This window comes from Plodia interpunctella, chromosome 6 (genome assembly GCF_027563975.2).
Source record: "Plodia interpunctella isolate USDA-ARS_2022_Savannah chromosome 6, ilPloInte3.2, whole genome shotgun sequence".
Lineage (NCBI taxonomy): Eukaryota > Metazoa > Arthropoda > Insecta > Lepidoptera > Pyralidae > Plodia > Plodia interpunctella.
In genome coordinates, this window is record NC_071299.1 from 11,566,472 (window position 1) to 11,581,922 (window position 15,451).

At 35.2% G+C, this 15,451-nt stretch overlaps 1 protein-coding gene across 1 annotated transcript in view; it reads left to right on the plus strand.

Annotated features, from left to right (window-relative positions):
* LOC128670563 (dual specificity protein kinase splB-like) overlaps positions 1-15,451 on the plus strand; it is a 104,255-nt gene that overhangs the window by 84,789 nt on the left and 4,015 nt on the right. Inside the window, exons 2-3 of the mRNA XM_053746325.1 lie at positions 12,154-12,301; positions 12,960-15,372. Of these exons, the coding sequence (XP_053602300.1) occupies positions 12,154-12,301; positions 12,960-15,372 (2,561 nt within the window). The remainder of the gene's footprint in view (positions 1-12,153; positions 12,302-12,959; positions 15,373-15,451) is intronic.

A 15,451-nucleotide genomic window follows, 5' to 3' on the forward strand; every position in this document is an offset into this window, starting at 1 on the left:
GCCCCAAATCTAGGGTTCAGTGACATAGCGTAAAGAAACATAATTTTTTATGCTTTGGTTTGTTACAATTATTTGTCCTTCTTTTCTTGATCTCATTAAGAACGCTTTTGTCTATTTTATGTTATCGTAAAGTGACCTTGTCTCTAATACAAATCCATCTCAGCTATGCTAATAAATAATGTAGTGCAAATTCCTCGCTACCTCGTATTGCGCAACTGAATATTTGTAATAGCTATAATAAAATTTAATGCAAACCCGAAGTTGGTTGCAAATGTTGCAACATTCTTGCCGCCCAGTGCATCGTAAAATAATATGCAATTCGTTATACAACAGCAAATGACTTTTATAAAAGTGATTTAAAACTTTTACATACAGCTATAATAGCTCCCGGCGTAATGTAACTCAATTCTCTTTTTGGCATGTTGGTAATTTAAAATAATACAAACTCAGGTCATGGGTATTTTTCTGCAATATAGACTTTAGCAATGGCTTAATATACATATGTATGAAGCAAAGAAATTATAATTTCTGTTTGTTTAAATAAAAGTTATTGAGCTGATCTGAATGAGCGGGAAACTAAACAACAGATATAAGCTGTGACTACCAAAATTAAATCTTCTTGATATGACCCCACTGTTGTTCTAAATATTATGTTCTCGATTAATTTTGAGTACAAAATTCAGCATTTTGAATATGACCAGACGCTACTTAGCTTTGTGTATTTTTCCAACTTTATTTATTTCCGTTTTATTATCATTTTGTTTTAGCAAATGATATCACTTAACAAACAATAGCCGCTCGCTATGAAGGCGTTGTGCGCTCGTGATCGCCAATCGTGCGGCGCAAAGGGCGAGAGGGCACGCGGAGCGATGACTATGTTATTATAGTGCTTACGGCTGTAAAATCAGTCGCAGATTTCATTATATTGATGATTTAAATAAATATAGCAGTAACTCTAAGACCCTAACTAACGGCAAATTCAAGGCCAGAAATGATACCTTCACAGGCATTTTACACATTATGTTCCTTCTAAATTAAACAATATTTGTCGAAGCTATACATTACTAGCATTTCGGAACGACCACTGAGACGAAATGCCGAAAGAAGCACATTTAAACAGTGTAGGTCTCAATCTTGACAGAGGGGGCTTGCCATGGAAAGAGTAAACAGTAAAACACACAACATATATTGACCAGCAATCACTCTTAGACGCCGCATTAGAAGAGTCTACTCCAAGTAGAGATTGTATAAGGTCGGATGAAGAAGAAGTGACAAATGGTCCACGTGATGTTTCAAACAAACATTATTAATTATTATGAGCAATCATGTGAAGGAAAAAGTAAAAATATTTACCCACTGTGGGAATCGCTTCATAACTTCACACAGTGCGTATAACTTTTTAGTTGTATCTAAATACATTACATGAAGATTGTTTATATACAATGATATGACTCAAACAAATTATACAGGGTGGTTGTTCAGATACCCGCAATTTGTTTTATAATATTATGCTCAGAATATGCAATAACACAAATTTAAAAAGAATATGAGAAAACATTTTCGACTACCGTAAACATATTATTATAATTTACTGTATTTTCTGACGTTACATTGCATAGCTATGATAACACTGAGTTTCCATTATCGTGCAGTCAGTAGGTACTGAGTATCGTGCGGACTGACTAACAAATAACTTTTGTTTGAGGTCACCTCACCACCGATATTTGTGACGAATATCTTGCTATTTGCATCATATACACTATTGGTTATCTCCTTGTCGAATAAATTATGTTAAAGTTTCTTGTGTATTTGTTGCATGATCCAATTTAAGAACTATGAAGAATAATAAGAGCAGTTTGAATATGAAATACTATTGGAAGCAAAAAAAGAAATAAATTAATTACTATTTTTTTAAGCTAACAATAGGGACCCATGCCAGAATTATTTACCCAGAATTAGTATTTCCTAGAAGAAGATGTTTCTTCTTCTGGTATAACATAACTATAACTCTATGCATTTTTATGTATGAACTAATATTTTGGATACAATATCTTTATAATGTAACTGTCAAGTAGGAATCCTTCAAATAAGTTTATATCAATAATATCTTTTATTCAGAATAAAATTATTTACTCAACTTTATTTTGCTACAGACAGTATATGAGGTGGAAATTTGGATTCAGTAACAAACTTTCCATATCTTCCATCGTTTTTACCTGCAGCAAAGCAGCCCACGACAACTTCCTAGCGCCGGCCAGATACCGCGGAAGTATAAGTAATTGTGGTCATAAATAACGCTATTCACCTCGTTACTCTTAATAACGATATAACTGGAGTGTGAACTGGCGGTCGATAAGCTGCCAAGGTTCATACCCCACGGCTGTGTGAGGGCGTGGTGCTAATTACTAATTCATTTGTTTTTCAACACATTATATAATTACAATATTATACTTAAATATTTAAAAAAATACTTGATACAAGCCCGTAGATATGTGGATTGTTTTTAGATTATATAAAAATAGACAGTGAGCATCAATGTCATAATATCATTGATGGGATTGTATTTATTGCACAGAATACATTTTGTAAAAATACAACAATTGCACTTGTCGAAAAGCATTATTATTTCATTATTATTTTCAGCTTCCATCAACCCACTGCTGGGTTGAGGCCTCCTTTTGTCGCGCCACTTCCTACGGTCCTGTATTTTATATATCAGTTAACAAATATCACATATTGACATAATTTTTTTCAATAGGATCTAATTTGATTAAGAGACAAAGCACTTTTTCATTAACTGTAGGCTGTGCCTATGTACAGCAAATAATGTGCAGTATGACGCTGATTGGTCACTACGAATAAAAATCTTCAAGAAAAATCGTCTTTATTTCAAAACAAAGCTAAGGTTTTAAACTCTGCACGATATTAATTGAAAGCAGTAAATTGGACACAGTCTGTTTGCCGTTTATGTAATGTAATTACAATTACATTACAACGGTGAGCTGTTCGCAATTATTATTATTTTAGTTTCGTGGATAGCTTTCTGATACGAAGATAGATGCATGTTGGGCAATGCTTGTTGGTTAATCCTTTTATAACATGGACACAACTCGCATTTTCCTTGTTAGTTTTGGCAGTCATATTTTGTAGCAATTCTGTTTCTGATAGTTTCAATAAACAAATGTTATCCAATAGATGTGGTCATTTGTATTTTTTCAGTTTGTTTGTTTGTAGTGTTTCAGTCTATAAATCAAACAGTTTGACGAACAAAAGGCAAAAATATACCTTCTTTGAAACATACAACACGATTTTTTATTAACTAAATCTTCTAAATGCTATATTGTAGTGTAGACCACATTCGTATATTCCCAACTAATAGTCAGAACCTCACTAGATGCACGCTCTGTCTATAATGTTTTAGTATAGTTGCGCCGCCAGCAATTTGAGTGTAATGCCCGTCGCGTGGGTGATTCGTATAATTTGTGTAATTGCGGCGAGTTCGAACAATACGTATGCGCGGGTGATTGGCGACTTCTTTCTGAATAGTTCGTAGGTAAAAGTATTAATTTAAGTTAAAGTCATTACTTAATATTAGAAAACTATTTGGTAAATAAAAAAATATAATAAAGTTACTAGAATTTTGTTGGTCAAAACAATGTTGTTATATATGTCAAACCCATGGATTTGATATGACTTACATAATAATCGTATGACATAATATGTCAAAGTGCTACGCGGTAAATATTTTCACAAAGATCGCAGATCATAAGCGCCTGCATGTCATCATACCTAATTACCTAACGAGCAAAAGAAAAATTATTAATAAAGATAATGGACACAGATCCTGTAAAAACCACACGATACTCGATCATATTTAGTTAGCAATTAAGTTTATTTTGGTGTTACATCAGTGTAGCAATATGGATGCGTCCCCGTTGCCGGTCACTGCACGCTAAAGGCTGCAGGTACATTTAGTGATGGACCAAGATCTTAATTTGTCGATACTTTATCTAGGATAATACCTGATACTAATGGCGCGAACCATTGCAAGGATTTATGATAATAACAGCAAATGGCAATGAACAATCATCATGATCTTATACTATCCAATAAATTCTAAAATACGTTTCAAAGGTAATGATATTTTTTGTCACTCTGTAGAGTTTGGACATGCCTACTTTAGCTTTGAGATTTTGCAAGACTTTAGCTTTGAGAAATACGCTCAAAGCTAAAGTCTTGCGATTATTAAAAACATAACGGTATTGTTCCAAATGGGTTCATACGAGTGCGTAAAGAATACATTTCGTGTTATATAACCACTCGTGAAGCGGTGAAGCATGGATAGAAAACAACCAAATAAAATTTTATACATACCTACCTTACATGAATTGTTAGTTAAATATGATTTACTGGTTATGTGATTCACGTATGGAATCCCGTTTGACATTCGAAATGGTTTTACTCTTGTTTATGAAAGTGTATTAGTTATCGATAAATAGTTTATCGATCCTTTCCCATGCCTTTGCAACGGTGTACCGTGCGTAACAATTGTCCGGGCACCATAGTACTGGCTGCACATTGCACATAATGATGGCGTGACTCAATGAATTAATTGCAGCTATTATCTACAACGCATCCTTTAAAAGGTTATTGCCTTGTTCTGTGCAGCCGATAGTGGCATAGATTCCGAGCACGTAAGATTGCCATAATCCCGCACGTGCCGAGACCGCTATACAGCAAGCTCCATGATGTCCCGCTAATTGGAGACCCCTTGTATAGTCAGCATTGCATTACTTTTCACATTAATTTACTGTGCATGCCATAGTCGATCTTATAGGGAAAGGAGAGATAACACAAAACGTAAAAAAATTACGAGACTCTTAAAGGTCGAAATTTAGCCATTTATGTGTTATTCCGTTGAATTAATCAATTCAACATAATTCCAAGCAATGGCAAGGATTGATTTGTCTTCATAGTCGTATTCCTCATGGCTAAGGGCCGTGGTCATTACGTGGAATGAAACACACAACAACTTTCTTGGCATTATTCATGGAGTGGTTTGCCATTGCCTTCTCCATTTCACACACAAGTTAATAATAATCAACCGTTAGGTTTCCTCATATTGTTTCCCTTCACCGGAAGCAAGTGGTGGTCGATGAAAACTACTATATATGAGTCAGATTTGTATACAAACTCATGTGGCACGAGTAGGATCTTAACCATTACACCACCACCGCTTCATTGATTTACCATTGCTATATTTATTTGACAACTAGCGGCCCATCCCGACTTCGCTCGGGCCAAACCATAACAAATCACTACTAAACCTTCCTCAGGAATAACACATAATCTTATTGGTGAAACCCGTACAAAAATCCTTTTCTTTTTAATTTGTCAGGTCATGTCTTCTTATGATATGTAAGGATATATGTAAATATCTTAAGTGTATTTTAATTTTAACTTTCGTTTTCGATACCAACTCAAAGAAACACTATCCATTAGCTCAAATCTATCAACGTTTCATCAATTCTGTTCGCATCGAACATTAAGAAATCGATATCTAGACTTCCCGAATCAGCAAAAAGCCCTAATTGTTCACACTTGGTTCTCACACGTTTTCCCAGCCTCCGAGGTTTGGCAAAAACATGACTATCATTGTTCGCAGTTGGGCAAAGCCATACAATGCTCGCCCTGGATTCAGCTGACATTTCCTGAATTACTAGCGGTTTTGTCTGTCTCAATCTGTGGTATTCATCGGTTGAATTAGGTGCTTTCTGATACGATATAGTTATTATTTATACTATCCTATGCGATAATGTGGTGGGAATAGTATACTGGCATGTCATAATGGACGCGATTAAAGTAAGCAGTGGGTACTTTACTCACCTTTGGCTTAAAGTTTAGCTAAAACATTATACAAGTTGCTCTTACCCAGTTCTTCATTTATAAGGTATTTTTTTTATTTCATTAGGAAGATCCATATTTACTTGATCTATTACAAACAAGAGACACGATTGACACGCGATTAGCCGCTTCCAGCCAAGTTTACGATACTATTGGAACATAAATCGATACTCTCGAAGCTCGTACAGTCGCCGATATATTAAACTAATCTGAAATTTCAAATTCACCGCTTTTACCGTCTCGTTAATTGAATTTACAACTTCAACGTTTTAATAGTCACCACACCAAACCCTTAAGGGTGTGTTCGATTCCTGGTTCGAGCATATTTGTCTACAGTTTTGAAAGATTTATCTGTCAGTCGTTATTTTTCACGAGTATTTTATGTTTGTGTTCCCATCAGAGCCATTGCGTATTTTAAATAAATAAATGTGGATAAATCACACATTTTGATTGAGTTAACCTCAAAGTAGGTTCGAGCCTTGTACGGGATACTAATCCAACGATACTATATTGTATAACATATACATATAAACATCCATTAGGTCGTTGAGTGTTGTCCATTTATTTGTAATAAGACTGTACTCGGCAGTTACGAAACGTTTTCCCAGCGAGCCCTTCGCGAATGCAGCCCGGTTGCGTCACGCCGCCGGACTGCAGCCGATGCACAAGTGCATGGGGCAACCGATTTCATTCGCAGTCTAATGTGGAGCGACACAGCGTGGGAAAGTTATAGTGTAATTTTATGGTTGCCTAAACTGTTTAGAATATATTTCTAGTTTTCCAGAATATATTATTTATTTCGGCGTATGTATATTTAAAGATTTGGTGATATTATATCATCATTCTTATTTATCGAATTATTATCAGACGTATCAGGTACATGAGCTTGATTTCCTATGATGAAAAATAACGAGAGTCTAATTGTATCGTACGCATGCGTTTCCGATTGCGAAACACAAAAGCTTTTGCTAGCTTTTGTGACACTCAGAATCGCAGACGAATATTGTGGTCACAAGTACAAAATTAACTCGAGCTGGGAATCGAATCCAGGACGTTCAGATAGAGGTAGAGCGTGGCGATCACTACGCCACGGAGTTCGTCTTTATAGAAACACTGTCGCGACACAACGGCTGACAAGCAGTAATCATGCTATTCATTATCGTTTGGTTTACTGGTAGCATTGGATAATTATACAGTGGTGATTTTTTAAAAGATTTATATTCAAACCAGGATTAATCAATTTATAATCATATTACATGAATATTATTGACATCTCACGGCTCTGCACCGTTGAGGTTAACTTAAGTTACTTTCAGTTTTCATTAACGTACCTTCACTTGGTAAATCGGCTAAATGTTGTGATTTGCGTCGGCCACGGGCCCTTCACAGCCCGACATCGCAGAATGTTGCACAATTCAATTCTATTGGTTCGACTTTGATTTGCTGTGGAGCTGGCACGCGGTGGGAACTTCGGGATTTGTTGTTGGAAAATTGAAACGGAATTTAGGAAGAAATAATATGCACGAACAAATAGCACTGGATTTCGAAAACGTTTAATTGAGTACGTAAATGTAAATCTATTCTATCAACCCACATTCAATATGTGCCAAACTAAACCCTCTGTTTGTTGCGGAATTTCGTTCTCTCGAAAATTGATGTTGCTGACGAGACGTTGCACATGAAAATTGTGCAAAATATCTCATTTAAATCCACACAAACATTTGGTAAGTATTTTAGTAAATATATTTCACATGTTTGGTATGCCGTCTGTCTGTTTCACCAATAGATAGTGTAATAGTTACTAAATCTTGTAATATTATTGTAATCAAAATAATAACTAACACTCGCGTGTTTACTTGAGAGTTGTGTTCACCTGTAATTGGGTTGCATGCTAGCACATAACTTAATGTTACTTATACCTAAATAAATAAATAAATAAATAAAGTAATTCCTGAGAAAGGTTTGGGTGTATAATTTATTATATTTTTACACGAGCGACGCCGGGACGGGCAGCGGCCCGTCCCGGCGTCGCTCGGGTAAAAATATCTCTAAAAATAGTCTACTTATAAAATAACAAGTTTTTTTAAGCTAGCTGCTACTGTATATCATGCTGCAGTTAATTCAGTAAGCTGGCATCAAAATATCAAAAATACATCTGGTTTCGCAATGATCCAACCAAATACAATTAAACGATTTCTGTCACTATTATGACAATAATGACGATACAAACCTGTAATTAAAACAATTCATTATATAAATTAAATTGATTCTCGAAGACACAGAAACCTTGGCACAATAATTAAAATCTATAATTAAGTCCAGATTAATTAGAGGTGTTATAAGTGTGGTCGTTGAAAGTGTCCATCGGATTAGGAACATTAATTATTAGTAATTAAACACGGTTTGCAATCTGCTTTTGTTATATTCAAGGTCAATTGTTGTTTTAATTTACTTTTCTTAATTCGATATATATAATAAGTATATTGTAGTTATCTTGCAATTATAATCCCAACTAATATTATAAATGCGAAATTTTTATCAATGGCCCGGTACTTTCGGTATATAAATATGAGCAAATTTAATCCTACAAACTATCAATCTATGTCATGGAGTTACCGAATTATGTTTTCAGTATTCTTGTGTTTTTGTATTCGTCGAGGTAAAGTGTTAAATTATTTGAGTGTTGCGTTATTTTTACAAAAGTGTTTATTGCAACTGATGCCCTTGTGTTTTCTATTCTATATATCGCGATATCCGAAACTTTTGCAAGATAAACCATTGTCAAATTAGTTATTATTGTTAACATACAAATTTTATCGAAATCTATGGGAAAATATTAACGTATGTGTAAATAGAAATGCCCTTTACGCGTTAGCCAATCAGTGTCGTCATCAACTTTAACTATTATTTTGTCTTTTCTTGAGCAATCTTTGACATATTTCTTATCAATAAAATAAATGGGCAAAAGTCAAGGGTCCACACTGTGTATCGACTTTTAATTTAAAGACGAGGAAGTATTTCTTCAATCAATTCACGTACAATGAAGTGTTGGCAAACATTCTCTAGTGATAGAATTATCCACAGATACAATTATTAGTCGGAAGACAAGTCCTGACGCAGGCCGCATTACTACGATATATCGTGCCGCCCAGTAATGTTCTCTTGTTTTGACATCCGTCGACGAACAACACAGAAATCGTATGAAGATTCGACGTACGTCGACGCACGTTTATAACAAATCATATGGAAAACAACGTAACACAACGGAACGACACGACGCAAGTTAGCAATGGGGCCTGGCTCGAAGCTCTAACGGTCCTAGAATTCGTCACGGTGCGCCGCGGTGCTGTGACGCAACATCGCATAACGGAGTGCGGTTTGTGTCCAATCAGCATAAGGTGATGAGGGACCAGAGCTGGCATTTTATAAAATAATTCGTCTAGTAACATTACGAGTATTCGAGTACTTTAGTGTCCGACTATTCCGTTTCGGTCTTAAAATCCAGTTTTTATTCGAATTTAGTTGTAGTTACGGTTCTGGCAATAATTCTAATAAATCGGCTGAAGCTTTCGGTCGGATACGGCGTTACATATCAAGTATACCACTATTTAATTGAAGATATCTACAAATCATTCATTGTATATAAATACGATATATAGAAAAAAATGCACAAAGGCTTAAAATCTTTCAAACTAAAATCTTCTTGTCGAGTCGGAATGGCCATGAAATTATGTCTTTTACGTTAAATTAATACCTAGGCTTGGAACTCTCATCTGTGCTCTCGTCATTTCACTTTTGGACTGTATGGATTCATTGAACACACGCTTGCCCAATAGCAGTTATGAAAGCATTAACGAAAATACCAAAAGGATTTTAAGAGTTTAATGTTGTAGAAAGTTTATTCTCAAAATGACAAATTGAGAACATAATTTTACACAACGCAGTATACGAGCACTCATAATGTATAAAAATGTATACCTATACGGCAAATAGATCAGCCCTCAGCCATCATCATGAGTACAAAATGGCTGGAACCTTAACGGACATAAGGCATTAGTTTAAACTTTTAAAATAAAGCTTAAATTAATTACCTATTTCCCTTATTCCCTTGGCTTATGATATCAAATATATTATGATATCAAAACAAGACATGAGAAAACAATTTCTTTTTCGAGTTTATTTTATTGTTGACGTAAAAAGTAAAGTTTTCTACCTAATTAATGTCCTCAAAAGAGCTTGTATAGAGTAGATTGCATTTAAAATTATTATTTGATAAAAAAAACAGAGGTGATAATTAATTGTGGGATTTTGATGTGTTTCGTAAATTAGTTACTTTAAAAAGCAAATATAATGTTTTGAATATGAAAAGTTACATCCTTTGCCCACCCACCGCTACTGTAAATTAAAGATGACGTATATTTTGTCAAAGGTATAAAATACGTCACATTAATTTATAATATAAATAGTATAATACCTTTTTAATAGACCAATTAAACACTAACAGATATCAGTCAGTAGCCTAATGAGCCCTCAAGATTGTGAGTGCGTCCGCTACTCTGATTGCATTGCGACTCAACCGAGATACTGCTAGCAACTTATCATTAGTGCCATGCAAATCAGTCAGTGACATGCAAAACTGGACTATGACATTAAGGACAGAAGGTTGCTATTTTATACTTGTGATGATCCTATATCTGAATGTTCATGCACTGGCTTGGTAAAAGTAAAACATGTGAAATATCTCGGAATTATGTTGGATCAGAGACTGTCTTGGTTTATACATATTGAGCTTATTATGAATAGAACTCTTACTCAATCGATTCTGTCCTACTGCCTGATAATCTGGTGTGGGGCTATTAAAACAAAATTCATTGAATTAGAACGAGCGCGTTAAGGGTGATGCTTTTTAAACCATTCAGATTTTCCACTGATATCTTATACTCCGAAGCGCAGGTTCTGTCTGTTAGAAAGCTTTACATCCTTCTGACTGTATTGAAAAAGCATAAACTTGTACTCTACGATCCTGCTAGGTTGTCGGGAAGAAGGAGATTAATCAACGCTGCCCCCGCGGCCCGAGTAAATTCTGTATTTGCTAAGAGACAGTTTCTGAATCAATCATCCCATTTATATAACCTGATAGATAGAGATGTGGGCATATATACTCAAACTTCGTACTCCTGTAAATCCATTGTTACTGATTGGCTACAAACTAAAGGTTATGATGAGATAGAAGGTATGGTACACCGGTCCAGTAATTAATAAAGATGTTAATCAGTGGTGGCCACTAATTCATAGTGGTCACTGAACCCAAGATATGTTCGTAGGGCTGATGTGAACTAAGTAATAGTTTAAATTTGTATTTTCTTATTTGATTTTGTTACATGTTTGAGAAACAAGAATAACTTTGTAATAAATTTTGTATTTGTATTTTATGTTGATATTGTATTAGGTTAATGAGAAAAAGAGCGAGGTTTTCTAACGCAAGCATATTTTTGCTTAAAAGAAAATCTCAATGTATATATAATAATATTAATTTTAATTTTTTTAATTTTATTCCATGAGATTTATTCATAACGGTGCTCTCTGTGCGACAAGTGAAAAAAATAATGCATAATAGTTACAAAAAATAAATAATATGTGTAAAAATGTTTTATTTACTTTACTTATCCTTTTCAATAGCGTTAATATTTTTAGGTAAGCCTGTTTTTTGACACTTTCTACAGATTGATATTTTAAATCAACAGCAAATCCCCAACTACGTTTCGGATTGTTAATATAACAACAAACGCCTTTGTAACTTTAATCTATGGCGATGTATTGTTTTAGTTAGTGGGTGAAGGTCGGAGCTACTCCATTACATGCAATGATGGCTGGTCATCAGCGGTTACTGCGCGAGACTTGAGAAATTTAATAATAGTGCATTCGATTGAAACTGATGCGATGACGGGGTAATGATGGGGTTTCTATAGTTTCATTTCAATATTGATACACATCAGTACTTAGATCACGCTGAGCTGTTAAAAAAAACTTGAATCTTTGTTACGATCTTTCAAGTCACTTTTGTTCACGTAAGTCTTGCAGGCTTTGGCTTGACTAGTTCCCACCAGATGAGATCTAGTCACCACAGCCAGGCTACTTTATGACCTAGGGATTTTGCCACATGCCTGCGGTGGCATTATAAAATGTCTTTGTCTCTCTACAGACAACTATACGTAATCGCATTTCTCAAAAGACAATCTCTATTTTCAGGAGTCCGCCGCGCGTCCCCGGCCAGCAACACGAGCACCGCCCGCGACTCGCACCTACTGTCTGTGCTGGCTGCCAGGAGAAAACAGCTAAAGAGCGGACATGCTGCCATACTGAGCGCGCTCCCAGCGCTGGCTCAAGCTGCTAGGAAGTACGTACCTTTTTTATTTTTTCTCATTTTAATAAATCATTCGTATGTAGCTTTGTAGGAAATCCATGTTTCATGAAATGTGGTCTGTAAAACTCACGTTTTTCCATAGGTATCCATAGATATTATAAAGAGAGAAAAAAAATTTTTTGCTTTGATCTTTAATTCTATTTTTGTTTAAAACGAATAAACCCAAAAACTAAAGAACCCTTTTTTGAAATTTATTATGGAGATAGATTATATCTTCAGGTCAGTAACAACCAATTATTTCGATATTAGTCGGATGAAGTTTGCTGTTCGAAGTTTATAAATATATATAGGCAATGTTTCTCGTATTTTCCCTATGGGAACAGCACTTTCAAATTCAAATCATTTATTCAGAAATTAGACCTTCACAGGCACTTTTTCTCGTCAATTTTTATATTTCTAGTTATTTCTCACAAGCTACAAACTACTGGCATTTCGGAACGACCACTGCTGAGAAGAAATGCCGAAAGAAACTCATTTGAACAGTGTTGGTCCCTACCATGCCAGATACGTACCACAGAACCACATAAGTAGCTGATATAATAGATTAATTGGAACGGCATAATACTAGTTTCAATCATTATTTTCTTTGTTACTGTTTACTGTATTCATGTTTATTCTTCATCGTTTTCAGGGGCAACACAACCTTCGCAAAGATAGAAATTCGAGATGCAAACAACGTGACTGTGAAAAGATTGACGTTTGAAGCGACTCCTCCAAATAAACTATATTCTGCTGACAAAGACAGACAAGATGTCAGGCCACACATCTTTGTGCCCAAGTCCTTTCAGGAAAACAGGAGTAGGCTAGCATTCGACAATAAAAGACGAGACCACTTAAATGCTAATAAAAACACTCCTGATAGAATGACAGACAGTTCAGTAGTCTACGTCCCACCTGAAAAATTAGAAGGATTAGATAAAGAAGTAGAGTTAGACCCAGAGGAAGAGTTTCAAGTGGATGAATCAAATCATGGCCTATATTTGCTTAATTATTCTGACACAGAAAACGTCACTCAAAGTCCAGTCTTAAATAAAACGACAACTACAATTGTTAACGATATAAAACAAAATACCACAGTTAAAATTGAATCTACAACTTTACCCATGAATACCACGAATCCAAATATAACAGAAGAATTACAAAAAGAAAAAGAACAACAAAAAGAAAGCAATGAAGATAAATCAGAAACAAACACTATTGCTAATAGTACAGACTCTAAAAGTACGCAATTAGTGAACATTGAGAATGAAAAAGAAAAAGAAAATAACACGGTATTTATGTCTGATGAAATAATTAATCATTTTAGACATCTAGAATCAGAGTTAACTGTAGAGGAGATGGCGCCATTTATTTACTTTGGACAGAAACTTGGAGGTCAGGTCAGCGATAATTTAACAAACTCTCCTTCATTATCAGCTTCCACAAAATCAGTTAATTTCATAGCAGCTCCATTAGAAAAAAGAAAATTCAATTCTAGATATTCAGCGACAGAAAAATACAAGAATACAAGTGTAGATGAAGAAGAAGTTAATGAAGAAATGGATGTATCTGTTGTTAAAAATACCATAGAAAAAAATAAAATAAGGAACACTGTAAAAGGACCTGCCCCTGCGCGTCATGTAGGTTTAGTAAATGCATATAGGAAATACTCTAGTTCTACGCCAGCTACTACTAAGTCACCAACTATTGCACAACTTAATGTTACTGAGCAAATCATTTTTAATGTCACCCCAATTACTGTAGATAAAAATAAAGAGAATAATCAAACAAATGTTACTAGTACGAATAAAGAATCTTTAAATATCACAAATAAAACGAATTCTACTACAACTGTGAAGGATAATCCTTATAAGTTTAATATTACTTCTGTTCCAAGAAATTACACAAGAAGTTACTTTAATTTGCGCAGAAGGCCTACTCGAGTCACAGCTTCCTCCACAGCTGAAAACATTGTACCGACTCTTGTTAATACTACTACAGAAAAAACATCAACATCTGTTTATACAGCCGTGGTTACCTCTGTTTCTATAACGTCCTCTATGAAAGCCAAAAATATTACTGATGGATTGGATGTAGATAATAGTACTATTCCAGAAGTAAAAGAATATGAACTTAATAGTACTATTCCTAAAGCAATTCTTTTAAATGAGACGGAGACATCAACAGTGACTTCCTCGACTTATAGACCATACAAGCACAGAATTAGAATAAGAACTACAACTACAGAAAGCAGTATGAACTCAAATCCAAGTTCTTCACCCATAGTTTTACAACCATCTAATCCTCCCACCAGTGAAATGCCAACAACTTCTCGTATATCCGAAAGATTGGCTAGTTTATTACGACAAAATGTTTATGAGACTTTGGCGAATGGTAGTACAGTAAGGCCGAAAAATATACTACGAAGGCGACGTCCAACCACTACATCCACCACATCTACAACAACTACTCCAGAGCCACCATCTTCATTTTATATATCGAGCGAATCGCCAATTACATTACCTACACAAGGAACTTCTAGCAATATTCCTCCAGTAACAACAGAAGCAATACATTCTGATGTAACTCAAAGTGTTTCAACATTTAAACCATTCGTAGTAACTTCCAAAACTTCATCACAGTCTAAATCAAAACCTGTATTGGTTGCAACAAGCGCACCTTCAACTAATATTAGTGAATCAAATAATACTTCTGCAAATGTAACTAAGGATAGCGAGGAAGAAGGTACTGTAACAAAGAACGAAGAAGTAGTCATAGAAGCTGAAAAGAATTACACTGCATCATATGTGTTGGCCGGGTTGGGATTCCTGCCTGTTGGAGCTATTATAGCTTTTGTTTTAAGAAACGTTCTTAATAAGAAAACCAAAGAAATTGATACGGAGTACGAGGGATACTTCGACGATGGTGAGATCAAGAAAGAGTCCCCGATTACACCGGTCGCACGACCACCAATGCCACCGCCGACCAAACCTGACCAAAAATGGGAATTTCCAAGAAATAAGCTAAGGCTGCAGACGTTGCTGGGTCAAGGAAACTTTGGCCAGGTAAATTATTTTGTGAGTCTCGCGTTCCCAAGATTACATATTTTGAAATAACCGAATTATGTTAACAATTACATGTTTA